The 15,780-nt window shown below is 39.8% G+C and overlaps 1 protein-coding gene across 3 annotated transcripts in view; it reads left to right on the top strand.

Annotated features, from left to right (window-relative positions):
• Window positions 1–15,780, top strand: part of MORC4 (MORC family CW-type zinc finger 4) — a 51,539-nt gene that overhangs the window by 20,690 nt on the left and 15,069 nt on the right. For all 3 annotated transcript variants that reach the window (XM_053201507.1, XM_053201506.1, XM_053201508.1), the window contains 4 exons: window positions 9,088–9,186; window positions 12,192–12,320; window positions 14,480–14,548; window positions 14,953–15,004. In XM_053201507.1, the coding sequence (XP_053057482.1) occupies window positions 9,088–9,186; window positions 12,192–12,320; window positions 14,480–14,548; window positions 14,953–15,004 (349 nt within the window). The remainder of the gene's footprint in view (window positions 1–9,087; window positions 9,187–12,191; window positions 12,321–14,479; window positions 14,549–14,952; window positions 15,005–15,780) is intronic.

Genomic DNA, 15,780 nt, shown 5'->3' with positions numbered 1-15,780 from the left:
AAAGGTAAGAATCCTTGATGCCTATGAACAAATGGGATGAGATATGTGCAGATAAGAAACATAAATACCTATAAAATAATTGCTTCAGTGGGAGATACATGCAAAATGGGAAGAGCCTTTAAATATGCCTAAAGGAGTCAAGCAAGGCTTCCCAAAGCAGATTATACCTGAGCTTAAACCTGAAGGAGAAATTGGAGTTTGCTAGGTGGACAAATAGGGCAGGGACGTTCTAAGCAGAGGGAAGTATATGCAAAGTCATGAAAGGGCAAGGGGTGTCCTGGGAGTATGGAGGAAGAAGACATCAGGACATTTGGTGCCATTTTCCTTGAAGCCTCAGTAGCAGATTTTAGAGTGGGGGAAAAGTATTTCCCCAAATCTTTTTTCATTTGTACACAAAAAATGTAATAGAATTAGTTAAGTGTTACACTTTAATTTATCAGCAACCATGGGAATTTTAGGTTTAGTGCTTCAAAAAGAGACAGCTGTTTGGATGGCAGTCCCAATTTAATTTCAGGGAAATTGGTTCTTGATCACTAGGGCTGCTCAGTGGGTATGGTAACTACCTGCCCCCAATTTAGGAAAATGGCCTTTTATAAATGTGAGATCCTCCTTTTATAATGGAGATCTTTAACTAAGACTTGACTCCTAAGAGTGAAAGCTTAGAAGTGACATCAGTTTGACACTGTCTGTGAGCCAAGTTTTTCTGCTTTTGTTTTTTGTTTATTTGGTTGTTTTTTTGAGTGAAAGGAACAGTGAATTTCTGGTGATTAGCCAGGTAGTTAAGATTTGTGAAATTCAAATATCAGATATTAAAAACTACTTAATGTCTTTCTTATATCATCTTTGTCACTGCCTCCCCATCTCCTTTTTAAATTTTAGAGGTATTAGACCTTGGCTTGTGATCTTTCAGCATGATGTGTTTGAGGTGATTGCAGGGGATTCAAATAGAGAGATTCCACAGACAGTAGGTTTATTTAGTTAAACATCTAGGATTTCTGCCTTAAGTGGCTTCATATCTGCTACACATTTTATTAAAAACAGGAAACTGTATGTACTGTCCTACATACAGAGTCTTTTGAGGATAATAAATTTGCACTACTCTTATCCCAGTTCTGGCATCATTTTCCTTTTTTACGTCATTTTAAATAAAATGAAAAGGTGTTTAGTTAAAAAAAAAATAGGGGACTTTGAGAAGAGGATTAGAGAAAGCTGTTTGCTATCAGAAACCCATCCTACGAGTATTGTAGATAATCAAAACTGCAAATGCTAAAAGAGATACCAGCCATCGTACTGCTGGAATGTCTACAAATAAATCATCTGCAATATCACTCTTAATAGTTGTGGATATCAGATTTCAGCTGCACCTATCAGGGCTCAAACTTACAACATTTTTAGAGTGAGTTTCAGCTGAAGAAATATAATGAACACATACCCACTGAGCACCTCACTGGTGCATGGCACCATGGCTGGGCTTTATGGAATTTTCCAGAGAAATTCAAGACATGGTTGCTGTCTTTGAGGAGCTTACGGTCTGTTTGTAATAATGAATTGTCACAGATGTGAAACAATTTGGAGAGCAATAAAATGTGTGATCAATCAAAACCAAGTGATATGGTATAGGGAAAATGCCCTGATAAGACAGATAGGGCTTGAGATTTGTCTTACAGAATATGGGATTTAGAAACAGGGGGAAGGGAATTCCAGGACATAATTATAGCATGATATAAAGCAGTGAGAACTCAGAATGGTGACAATATAGGCCATGGGGATAAGAGATATAACTAGAGTGAAGGGAAATAGAGTCAAACGGATAGAGAAGGGCCATATCCTAGAGCAGGAGTTGACAGACAGACTTATCCTGTGAAGGGCCGGAAAGGAAATGTTTTAGATTTTGTGGGCCATATGGTCTCTGTCACAACTACTCAGTTCTGCTGTAGTATGAAAGTAGCCAGTCAATAAGTAAAGGAACAAGCATGTCTGTGTCTGTGTCCAGTAATTAATATACACACACACACACACACACACACACACACACACACACACACAGGCAGTGGCCTGAATTTAGCCCCCAGGCTGTAGTTTGCCAATCCCTGTCCTGGAGCCACAGTTCCCAAACTATGTGCCCAGCTGCACATAATGAACTCACGGGGAGCCACAGGATATTTTAGATTTTTGAGGGAAATACAGTGATGCTTGACTTCTGCCTATAAATAATAGAAATAGTTTTCTACTCCTGTTGGAACAAATTACTGCGAACTTAGTGGCTGAAGATAACACTAAATTGTTCTCTTCGAGTTCTGTAGGTTAGAAGCCCAGCACAGATCTCTCACTAGGCTAAAATTAAGGTATTAGTAGGGCCACACTCCTTTCTGGGGGCTCCAGGGGGGATCCACTTCCTTGCCGTTTGCAACTTCTAGAGGCTGCTGGCATTCCTTGGCCCGTGGCCCTCTTCCTCCATCTTCAGAACCATCAGTGGTGGGTTGAGTCCTTCTCGAATCACATGCCTCCAGTGACCTTGCTTCTGTCATTGCCGCATTAACTCCGATTCTGCCTCTTCTGCCCTCACTCTTCTACTTTAAAGGACCCTTGTGATTACAATTGGATAATTCAGGATAATCTCCCTCTCTTAAGGTCAGCTGGTAAGTAACCTTAATTCCATCTGCAACCTTAATTCCCCCTTGCCATGGAATCCTGATATAGTCACAGGTTTCAGGGATCAGTCATCAGGACATGACCTCTTTGGAGAGGACTGAGGACCATTATTCCGCCTACCACAGCCTGCCTCCTGGCCTTCGGAGATCCACTTACATCTCACATGCAAAATACATTTATCCCATCCCAACATCCCCCAAACTCTGAACTATTACAACAACTTTAAGTCTAAACTCTCATCTAACCATCAGTAGCTCAGAATCCCCAAATCTCATCATCTGAATCAGGTGTGGGTCTGATGCATCCTGGCATAAAATTCCACTCCATCTGCAGTTGTGTCCCTTTTTTTGTATTTTGCTCCCAAGATATAATGGCAAGACAAGCATAGGATACCAGTTATAGATATTCCACTTCAGACGGAAAAGAAAATTGAAGGAAAATGGAGTCACAGGTCTCAAGCAATTTCAAAATCCAGTCCAACGAATTCCATTAAATTTCAAGACCTGGGAAGAATCTTCTGGGGCTTGTGGCTTCCTCCTATAAACTGAAGGCCCTGCCCTGTGGGCTCATGGCTGCACCCTCAGAGTCATCTTACCTTTCTCAGGAAAGGTAGCATGTATTTGCATCTGAGTTGTTGTATCAGCCTGTTTCCTGGCCTTAGAGTTTTGGAGGTCCACCAGCCTTCTTTCAATTTCATACTCTCTCCATCCCTTCAGTCCAGTCTGGCAGTTTTTGTGCTAGCACCCCATTCTCAAGAACCTTGTGGGTCTCCACATGTATGTCATGGATATTCATTCGGTCAGACAAGAAGCTCTTGACAGGTCTTTCCTAGATAATCCTATTTCTATTCTTGGCTTCTGCTGAGATGGCTGTGGTGATCTGAGTCACATGTTTAATCTTTTGAAAGAGCTTTTTGTGTGACCGAATGCTCTGACCTTTTGATCTGAGATGTTAGCAAAAGGTTTTGTAGCTACAGCCTTGACTTTTTCTCCAGAGCATGCTTGCTTTCCTGACAGTGAATGTCTTCATTTTAGCATCTTTTGCAATCTGCATAGGCTGAGGATGTCCAAAATCATTTAAGCCCTGGTTCCTTTTTGACAAATAGTTCTTTCCTGATCTGTGTGTTTCCTCCCACATTTTATGTCAGCAGCAGGAAGACACCCAGCCACGCTTTCACCACTTTACTTGGAAATCTCCTCAGCTAAATGTTTAGTTACATCATTTACAAGTTCTGCTTTTCCACAGAACTGTAGGACCCATTCTGCTAAGCTTACTGCCACTGTGTAACAAGGACCACCTTCCCTCACATTTTCCATCAGCATGTTCTTCATTTCCTTCTGAGCCTTCACCAGCAGCACCATTAACATCCCTAATTCTCCTAGCCATCTGTTCACAGTGATTCAGATAGTCTCTGAGGACATTTGTGTTTTCTCTATCACACTCCTCACTTCCATCTGAGCCCTCACCACAGAGCTGTTTAGTATCCGTATTTCTACCCACAGTCTGTTCAATCTAGAACCTAGATTACAATCTCGGCAATTTGTGTCATTCTCCTTAAATTCGTTCAGCCTCTGCCCACTGCTCAACTCTAAAGCTGCTTCTGCACTTATGGGTATTTGTTACAGCAGTACCCCATTTCCAGGTACCAAAATCTGTTGCATTCCTTTTGAGTGTACCATATCTTTGTGAATCTGGGTTTTTGGTGGTTGCTGTGATAAAAAGTAATACATGAAAGTCAGTGTTGAATAAGAAGTGAGGGAAACTGTGTCCACTTTCATTCCAAAGTTCGAGTAGGGGTTCAGTACCCAACAGGCATGCACACACTTCCCATTAGTAAGTAATTGTGACTATTTTAAGAATGAAATAATTTATTTTCAATTCATATGCATTGATTTCTCACATAAATGCTACATTTTAGAACATAAATACCAACTAAATTGTTTGGACCTAACTGTTTAATAACTAGAACTGGTACATACCACTTTTGACCCAAAGGTGCCATGAACCAAGAAAGTTTGAGAACTTCTGTCTTAGAGGGATGTTGGATAGAGTAGTTGACGCCTCAGATGGTGACACTTCATTGTGTATTCTTGAATAGGGGAGTGACTTGAAACAATTCTAAAGAATATAGTTTGTTATAACTGTGTACTGCTTTGTGGTTTATAAGATCCTTTACATGAATCAGGTCAGCTGACAAATCTGGAAACAGGGTACAGGAAATATTAAAGGCTCTTTATTGGAGAGACACCTGGCAGTTGAGTGACACCAGGCGGTTGAGTGTCTGACTCTTGATTTCGGTTCAAGTCATGATCTCACAGTTCGTGAGATTGAGCCCCGTGTCAGGCTCTGCGCTGACAACAAGGAGTCTGCTTGGGATTCTCTCTCCCTCTCTGTCTACCCCTCTCCTGCTCACACATGCATATGTGCACACATGCATGTGCTCTCTTTCAAAATAAATAAACTTTAAAGGCTATTGGAGTAACCTAGGTGTGAGGTGAACATCTGAAATAAGAATAGCTGTGAAAAAGGGAGGGTACAACAGACACTGTGAAGAAAAGTTCAAAAGATTTTGGTGACAGATAAGGCATATAAAGGAGAGGGAAGAATCAAAGATCACTGCAAAGTCTCAAATGTAGTACAATGGGATATTGGCAGGGTCATTGATAGAATTAATGACGTTGGGAAAAGGAATAGTTTCATGGAGTGGTGATGGTAGAAAGTAGCCTATAGGGGGTTAAGACAAGAGAATGAAGAGGAGATAGTGTCTAGTTACATACACCAGGATTGGGGAAGTGGAAGGAGATTAATAGAACAGTGAAGTCAAGCCAGGGTTTTTTGAGAAGAACTGGAATTTGAGAATCCATAATAACAGTATCTTGGTTAAGGTGGTGGTTACATGACTGTATACCTTTGTTAAAACTGATAGAACAACACACTTAAAAAGATGCATTTCACTCTGTAAATTTTACCTGAATACATGAGAACAGAGCTTTAGTTTTCTTTTTAGTGAAGATACAATGCACATACCATTAATGTCACTGTTTTTAAGTGTACACTACAGAGGGTTTTAGTATATTCACAAATCGTTCAACTATCACCTTTACCTAACTCCAAAACTTTTCCACCACCCCAAAAAGCAACCACTTGTCCACTAGCAGCCACTCCACACTTCCCCTTCTCAAACCCCTGGGAACCACACAATCTACTTCCCTTTTTTCCCAATTTTCTTTTTATTGTGGTAAAATATTGTGGTAAAATAAAATTTACCATCCTAGCCATTTTTAAGTGTACACTTAAGTGGCATTAAATATATTCATACTATTATGCAACCATCGCCACCATTCATCCCCAGAACTCTTTTCATCTTGCAGAACTGAAATTCTATACCTATTAAACCATAATTCCCCATTCCCACTTCCCCAGCCCTTGGCAGCCACCATTCTACTTTCTGTCTCTACGATTTTGACTACTTGAAGTACCTCATGTAAGTGAAATCGTATAGTAATTTGTCTTTTTGTGACTGGCTTATTTTCACTTAGCATAATGTCTTTGGGCTTCATCCATGTTGTAGCCTGTGTCAAAATTTCCTTCCTTCTTTAAGGCAGAATAATAATCACACACACACACACACACACACACACATGCACAGTACATCTCGCTTATCCATTGGTCCATCAACAGACACTTGGGCTGCTTCCACATTCTAGCTTTGTGATTCATAGTTTATTTGGTCTGATATTAGTATAGACACCATTTATCTCTTTTAGTTACTATTTACCAATAGCCTTTCCTATCCTTTCACTTTCAAACTATTTGTGTCTTTTTTTCAAGTTTTTATTTATTTATTTTGAGAGAGAGAAAGAGAGTGCAGGAGGGACAGAGAGAATCCCAAGTAAGCTCCGCACTGTCAACATAGAGCCCAATGCAGGGCTCAAACCCACAAACCATGAGATCATGACCTGAGCTGAAGTCTGACACTTAACTGACTGAGCCACCCAGGTGCCCCCTATTTGTGTCTTTTTTTTAATCTAAAGTTCATTTCCTGTAGTCAGTATATATTTAAATCATGTGGTTTTGTTTTGTTTTGTTTTTACCCATTACACCAATCTGTTTTTTGACTGGAGAGTTTAAACTGTTTACATTTAAAGCACTTACTGATAAGGAGGGACTTCTGTCATTTTGCTCCGTTTTCTGTATGGCTTCTAAGATTTTTTTTGTCCCTCATTTCCTCTATTACTGTCTTCTTTTGTGTTCAGTTGATTTTTTATAGTGAAAGATCTATTCCTAATTTCTTTTTGCGTATATTCTCTAGCTGTTTTCTTTGTGGCTACCATGGGATGACATGATCCTGTGATCAGGAGCAGCAAACAGCAGAGTACAGATAGCTTGTATTTGGAGGCAGGCTTATTTTGCCCACACTGGCCCCTACAAGCTGCTCTTAAAGTATGTGCACAGCTGCCTGCCATGGGGGCTGTGCGTGGATGGGAGATGGGTAGTTGCTGCCTAAGAGCTGAAATGTGTCAGTTTACCACTCAAGCCTTCTCCAGAATCCCATCTAATCTACTTCTTTTAAAAATAGTTTTAAAATAGGGGGCCCCTGGGTGGCTCAGTCTGTTAAGCATCTGACTTCGGCTCAGGTCATGATCTCGCGGTTTGCGAGTTTGAGCCCCGTGTCAGGCTCTGTGCTGACTGCTGAGAGCCTGGAGCTTCCTTCAGAGTTTGTGTCTCCCCCTCTCTCTGCCCTTCCCTTGCTCATGCTCTCTTTCTCTCTGTCTCTCAATAATAAATAAACTTTAAAAAAATTAAAAATATTTTTAAAATAGAATTTAAAGAGAAGACAAGAAACCGTTCTTCATCCGTGACTTGAAGGAAAGATATAATCATAAAAATATGAACGTTAGTAGGTTGGAGTAGAGTAAATGTTTGTGGAAGGGCTCACATATAATGACTTTATTCTTTTCTGTGTAGTCAGAATCTAATTTAATATTAGTAAGGTGGAGGTAAGGAAGAATTCCTTTTAAGGAGAGATGAGGCCTACAAAACCCTTGGGCAGTGATCCAAGAAGTCCAAAGATTTTTTTTTTTAAATCATAAATTTGTAGTATACCAGGTGTGTACAACTCAACATTATTGTGATCCTAGGTTCAAGGGGTGCCTGGGTGGCTCAGTCAGTTAAGCATCCAACTTTGGCTCAGGTCGTGATCTCTTGGTTCATGGGTTCAAGCTCTATGCTGACAGCTCAGAGCCTGGATCCTGCTTTGGATTCTGTGTCTCCTCTCTCTGCCCCTCCCCTGCTTGTGAGTGCTCGCTCTCTCTCTCTCTCTCTCTCTCTCTCTCTCTCAAAAATAAATAAACATTAATTTTTTTTATTTAAAAAATTGTAATCCTAGGTTCTAGAATTAAATAGGAATTGGTCACTCGAATTGACAGTTTTTAAAAGTGAAGTTTAAAAAAAAGTAAAATTCAGGTTTTGTCTTCTACACCTTACATTGTTTGACCCTACGTTTACTGTTGTTCATTTGGAAAGAGAAATAAAGGAGACTGAGCAAGAGCCAGAGCTGGGGTCCAGCCTCCACTAACGGATATGTAGTGGAAGGTTGTAGGGGACTTTGTTGTCCATTGGTGCTGTAACTTCTGTGATCAACATTTGAATGAAGAACTGTATAGACATTTTTATGTTAGTATTTGATTGATTTCTAATACATAGGGTACAGCATTTGATCCCTGACTTTCAGTTTGGTCCTGAATTGTTTACCTGTAGTCATCTGACAGTCTGAGTAGCTCCCCCTTAATCTTACCAGTATTTGGTTCTGTCCTAGCTCTGCAATTTAGTCTTCTCTCATTGTCTAGAATGTCATCTCTCCCACTTCGTGATTCTAAAAGACCTGAAAATTTATTTATTTATTTATTTATTTATTTATTTATTTATTTATTTATTTTATTTTTTTTATTTTCAACGTTTATTTATTTTTGGGACAGAGAGAGACAGAGCATGAACGGGGGAGGGGCAGAGAGAGAGGGAGACACAGAATCGGCAACAGGCTCCAGGCTCTGAGCCATCAGCCCAAAGCCTGACGTGGGGCTCGAACTCACGGACCGCGAGATCGTGACCTGGCTGAAGTCGGACGCTTAACCGACTGCGCCACCCAGGCGCCCCAAAAAGACCTGAAAATTTAAAGAACACAGTATTTCTTAGGACTTGTGACCATTTTACCTTTTCAACCAAAGCGACTAGTCAACAGTATGACTTCGTCATTTTGACATGTAATTTGCAAAGGCAGTAGATTCCCATCCTGGTTCCTGAAAGTGTAGATGTTCAAACTTAGGCTGAATATTCTACATTGGTGGCCTCTATTAAATGGGAGAATCTCAGAGATCATAAAATTGTTCAACAGATCCTCAGCATTGATATGCTTCTTCTTCCTTCTTCTTTCAGGTTGACAATAAATGCCCTTGCCCAGAAGCTCAATGCTTATTGGAAGGAAAAGACCTCCCAAGAGAATTTTGAGACCTCAGCCATAGCCAGGCCAATACCGTGAGTAGTAAATGTAGAATATAGAAATGTTAGGGGTTAATGTCCATAGAGCAAATGGAAGGAACAAGGGTAAGATGGTGCTTTCACATAGGAAGTTTAATTAACTAAAAATAGGAAATAACAGGTACTGATTTCATCATTCTGTAGACCTCTTCATTCTGGTTTAACACTTGTGTGGCTTGGGTCATAAATATGCAGAGTTTAGTACTGTCAGTTTATCCTGCAGGCAGTGTGATATAGTAGAAGATGATGACCATTTAAATGAGACACTCCTGGGTTGAAACTCTGGATCTGCTTAATAGTTTGGGTGAGCTTGGGTAAGTAAGTTACTTCACCTCTGTAAGAATATGAAATGAGCATAACATTTGTAGCATAGTGCCTGGCATATAGTAGGTGTTCAGAAATGTTAGCAAACTTCCCTTCTCTTTATTCTTAGTGAACATTGTTGGACCTGTACCAAGGCATTTGAGGGTTGAAGTAGAGAACCCAGCATATCAAGAAAAAAGTAGAATTTATTGAGTCTAGGATGGTGAATTACATACAGAAGTGTGGATCAGGATGACATGCCTCAGTAACCAGGAAAGGGTAAAACAGAGGATAGAATACATACCAACACATATATAATCAGTTACACCCCTATCATGACAAGGATTAGAGTGTTAAAAGATTTTGGGGTTGACATCCATGCACTTTTTTTTTAATGGAAATTATCAGGCAAATGTATGATACAAAATTTTGTTTCGGTGCAACATGACTGACTGTTGTGTGAATATCACTCTAAAGATCTCTGCTCATGTATAACCTGTGTGGTTTTCAAAGAAATGCCAGCTAGGACAAGATGCCATTTTTTTGCCTTTCAAATAAGCAGTGATAAATGCCATTAAACAGATGTTCATATATTGCTAGAGAGTGTGTATATGTTATTCAACCTTTCTGGAGGCAGAATTGTAATAATTATTATTCTTTATTGAGTACTTACATGCCAGTCAACTGGTCTAAGTTTTTTACATGTGTTTAGATTTATTGAATCGTTAATAACAACCATAGACAGATGGTATTATTACCTTTTTACTGACACTGATATACTGAGAGCTTAAGTAACTTGCTCAAGATGAAACAAGTAGAAAGTGGTAGATACGAAGTTCAAATATAGGCAGTCAGACCCCCAAGCCCAAGTGCTTAGCCATGACGCTCTCCTGGAAGGATGCAGTAGGGGAGTATGGATGGTACAGCCCCTTCAACTACCTATTTATTGCAATCACAGCTAAATGCCTCTCCTATCTGCCTGGTTGGAAGGATCCTCCATAGTCTGATATAGCCTAAGGCAAGGATTTGCTGTCTCTAATGCTTCTTTCCAAGGCAGTCACATTGGCATGCTTCTGCATGCAACTCTTCTGTGCATCCACATGCCAAACCAAAGCCAACACGACCTTTCCTCTTCCCTCCCACTGCTGCTGAAACTGCCCTTTGCTGTCTCTGGCTCTAAATTAAGCAGTAGCTGTATGGAAATAAATAGACACCAGAGGTCAGCCTGAGCTTAGAGCTTGGACGTTTCAAGGCTAGAGCAGCCTGGAGCTAGGAGATAAGGAAGCCATATATCCAAAAACACGAATTTTCCATGTTAAAGCAGACTTTTAAACAAGAAGAGGACACTGTGTTTGAGTGGTAGAAATATGCATGCCTTTTATTTTCTTTTTCATATCTTCCTGTGTTTTCCAGTTTTTCTGTAATGAGCTTATATTACTTATAAAGAAAAAAAGCGGGCGCCTGGGTGGCTCAGTCGGTTAAGCGTCCAACTTTGGCTCAGGTCACGATCTCGAGGTCCGTGAGTTCGAGCCCCGCGTCAGGCTCTGGGCTGATGGCTCAGAGCCTGGAGCCTGCTTCTGATTCTGTGGCTCCCTCTCTCTCTCTGCCCCTCCCCCGTTCATGCTCTGTCTCTCTCTGTCTCAAAAATAAATAAAAAACATTAAAAAAAATTTAAAAAAAAAGAAAAAAAGCATTATTTAAACAAAATAAAGACTAAAGAAAAAGATACAAACTAAGACATAAAAGAACTCTTATCACTCTATTGAAAATGGGTACTGGTAAGAGCAGTATAAATGTGACATACGCACATCATGCTCTAAGCTAAATTACATGTTTCTCAGACTGACCCTTGGTACCCCTGTGCCCTCTTTCTGTTTCTTTTCTCCAGCCTTCTCCCTCCAGTCTGCTTTTCACACCTTAGTTGCTGACTACTTCTGTTCTATATGGACCACCTCCTTTCATAGAGAAACACATTTGCTCTAAGGTGTAGGTGACTGGGTTATGCTTCCTGGCAGGGATTTGAGTGGCTTTGTATCTTAAGCATAGACCTCTAGAAGGATTTTGCCTTAATTTCACTCAGTTGTTAGACTGAAGCCACCCTTTCTAGTTACGAGATTTAATCACATTTATAGGAGTTTTTAAGATTAATGCTGAGGATACCAACCTAATAAAATTTTGGTTGAAGTGTAAACAAAGACTTTTAAATGGACAAAAAGAGAGGACTAGGGAGTCTGCGGGGAAATGGGGAAGACTTTTTGATAATGATGCTTCCATAACCCCCACAAATGCATTTTAAACTTGTTACACAGTTGGATAGAAGCAAATACAATGATTCTATGGGTTTTATTTCTTGGTAATATTGTAATATATATTCTTCCTTGTTAATTTTTAGAGTTAAAATGATCCTCTTGTTTGCTTAGAACAAGAGATACTGGAAAATATTATTTAGTTCCATAAATAATGGTAGCTTACCATGTTAAGACTTGTTACTATTTTTCTTATCCATGTTTGGTATAATTCTATTATTATTTTCTTTGTGAAGTTCAAGATGTGTGTTTTAAACACTTAGACCATAGCATTACAGTTCTAACACAATTCATATATAAAATTTTATTCTTTCCCTTTTAGGGTGTGCCTTTCTAACATAAGAGCACAGAGTTAGGATATACACAGTCATACTTCTGTTTTCCTTCATTCAGGAAGATTCCCGACCAGACATGGGTACAGTGTGATGAGTGTCTTAAATGGAGGAAGCTTCCTGGCAAGGTTGATCCATCTACATTACCTGCAAGATGGTTCTGTTACTATAATTCCCATCCAAAGTACAGGTAAGGTTATTATGCCAGAGAAAATGCCTGATTTGTCTCTCTGTTCTAAAACACTTTTAAAAAGCTCTTTTGAGTACGGTTGACATGTAATGTTACATTGGTTGCTCATGTATGGCATGAGCATAGTGACTCAGTAACTCTGTATGTTATACTGTGCTCACAAGTGTGGCTACCATCTGTCACCGTATGGCACTATTACACTACCACTGACTGTATTGCCCATGCTTTACCTCTTTTTCCCGTGACTTACTCATTCCATAACTGGACTCCCGCTCCCTTTCACTCACTTTGCCCACTAAAACACTTTTTATCTCAAGTCCATACTCTTCAGCCTGGCATCCAAGCCTCTTGCTAACTGATCCCACCCTATCTATCCAACTTTATTTTTAACCCAAATCATATGCTTTAGCCAGGCTTCTGGCTTCAGTATTTCCAACACATGCCATGCTTATTCCCTCTCCCATGACTTGATAGTGTTATTCTGCTTGCTTACAGTGATGTTCTGCATTCCATCTGCCTATCCAAATCATATCCATCTGGGAAGCTTAAGTATTTTGTGTGATACTTCTCCTGTTGACAATAGTTTACAGTGATTTTATGCTAGCTTCCCATGGTATTTAATTCTTGACATTTGTTTGCATACTGTTTTGTATTTTTTTTAGATGCTTTTCATATGTATATGCTTTGGCTCTTCAAAAGATTGTAAACTATTCAAGAACAAGGGCTTTACATTTCACGTTTAGTTGATGATTTCACTCATATGCTTCCTATGCCTGAATCTATTATAGTACATATTGTACATTTAATGCCATTTGTTCGCATGTCCCTTGCAGCATCTAACATCTAGATAGTGCCTGGCATACCCACGAGCATTTATTTCAATTTAACAAATATTTATTTGACTCAGTAATCACAGAGACTCAAAATAATTATCCTGTTTGCTTCAATTAGCTGTGATTTTCTTAATATTTTTTCTGCACAATAGCAGTAGAAAAAAAGGCACTAAAACAGGGTATGCTTTTTAGAAAAAAAAATGTTTAAAATGGAGGAAATTCAGTAAGTGAGGTCTAGGTCTGTAATGAGTAAGCATTCCCCTATAGTCTCCAGATGTGCCTAAGCACCTCTTCCTGGAGAATAACGGGGATTGTGTGATTGAAATATGGGACTGAGTGCTTAGGAGTCTCATTTTTTAATCCTGTATCTCCTGTCAGTTTCTACTCAATCTGAGAGACATACCCTTCCAGGACACTGCCTCCTTATAAAATGGGTGTAATAGGTGCCTGAGTGATTCAGTTGGTTAAGTGTCTGACTCTTGATTTCAGCTCAGGTCATGATTTCATGGTTCGTGGGGTCAAACCCCACATCGGGCTATGTGCTGATAGTGTGGAACCTTTTTGGAATTCTCTCTCTCTCAAGATAAATAAATAAACTTTAAAATAAAATAGTTTTAATAGAGGGTTTCCAACTATTACTAATTTTTGCTTATTTGTTCCTAGGACTGCTTTTGATCTTTGAATACACTTTCTAGTACTCCTTTTAGTGTTAACTCCTAAAATTCTCTTCCTTGTGCTTTACATATAACAGATGTCTTTCAATTTATAGAATCCTCCTTTCTCTCCTCTTTGCTAATCTGTTGTGTGGTTTTTGCAGTGTAAGCGCCTAATCCCTTATTGTTTCTCTCTCTCATAGCCTTTGATTTTCTTCAGGCATCATCACCTAGTTTAGGGATTCTTGTGCTTCTAAACTGCACTTTGGGAATTACTTTCTTAGTAAACAAGAGGCAAAAGACCCAGGTTCTACTGTTAACAATAATCTCTGTATGGAACCTCAAACAGGTCTCTCTTGAAACTCACTGTGTAAAAATAAAGATTATGCTTCTTGCTGTCCACCATAATAGGAACTTTGTAGCTGTCATATACTTTGAATGTCATGGGAGAAAGGTGATATATGCACCAAAAGAATTAGATGATGCCTTGAAATAAGAATTGCTACATGTTAACCTGCATACAGGTTTTGTGATGTGGGTGGAATCTGAACTCTGTGAGGTTAGAGGGTTGTTAACCTCAATGACCTATCTTGTCATAGTTGTAAGGAAAGTAAAGGGTAAAACTGAAAAGTACATTTTGTTTCCAAAAGATGATTTCTTCTCTGTACTGCAGGAGATGCTCTGTTCCAGAGGAGCAAGAACTCAGCGATGAAGACCTGTACTTGAACAAAGCCAAGAAACAGTTGAGTATACTTAAGGTTCTAGATCATAAGGTAGAGGAGCCTGACTCTAATAGGACAGGGGACCTTTGAGAAGAGAGATTTTTTTTTCTTTTTTGATTTTTAACTATTTCCCTCTCACTTCTCTATTCTACCAGTTCTTTATTCCTGCTGATCATCACCTGAGTGTCTAATTAGTGATTGTCTTTAGTCTCTCACCTTCCCCTCCCTGTCTCTCGTTTGATGGGACATTTGAACTCTCTCTTAAGTAGCAGAGTTTAGGAAGGCACCCTCAGTTATTCAGTGAGGCCCACACTATTTTTAAATTGGTAGGAACATTATATATAACCTAAATCTGCAATTGGTAATCCATTTCAGACGGATAAATTTCATGAATGAACTAAATAGCACTTTTATCTTCTCCTAGAGATCAAGCTCTTGAGAAGAAGAAGCTGCCAGTGGACAGTGAGAACCACCAGGTGAGAGACAGCCCATCGTCTTTTTTTTCTCACATGAAATTTTCCCCAACAGAGGACATAGGTGGAAGGAAGCAACAATCTTGAAAGCTGCATAAAAATCATGAAACATTTCTCCTGGTGGTCTTTTTTTCTGTTGAATCTTTTGATTTTGCTTTGATCTCCTGTTACTGATGTTCAGATCGCCAAAAATAGAAGAGCCAAATCATATATTTCCCAGATTGGGATTCCATACTGATTCTGGACAGTGTGAATATCACTTTCAATGTCACAGAATATTCAGGGTTGCATTCCATTCTCATACAGGCTGCTCCTGTTGAGTGTCAGTTTTTTCCTCAATCTCCTTTCTTCCAGGATTCAGGGGTGATTCCTTCCTCCTTCCTCTTGGGAAGAAGGGTTGGTTCTTTGTGCCCCTGCCCTCTCCCCGCTTTCAGGCTGGCTGGCTTTATAAAGACTCTGCTGTTTTGAATTTTCAGGAGCACTGTCTCTCGGACATGGTTGCCCAGCTCCGGACGCTGAAGGGTGCAATAAGGTTGGCCGTCCTCTCAGGGACACTCCTTTCCTGACAGCCACCATAGCACCCATGTATCTTCCCCACCCAACCTTGCCTTTCTGCATGATTGTCCTCTTGACCCTCTTTCCCAGAGATATCTGCTAGTCGCATGTTAGATTCACCTTCTACCCACTCAATCAGGGTAGGTCAGACTGGTGAGGATAGAGGCAATTTATTCTTCTTCTGACATCCTATCGAAACCCGGGTATATGAATACACAGGTGTC

The sequence above is a fragment of the Acinonyx jubatus genome, chromosome X, assembly GCF_027475565.1.
Source record: "Acinonyx jubatus isolate Ajub_Pintada_27869175 chromosome X, VMU_Ajub_asm_v1.0, whole genome shotgun sequence".
In the NCBI taxonomy this organism is placed as follows: domain Eukaryota; kingdom Metazoa; phylum Chordata; class Mammalia; order Carnivora; family Felidae; genus Acinonyx; species Acinonyx jubatus.
This window is presented reverse-complemented; position numbering and strand designations above follow the sequence as displayed.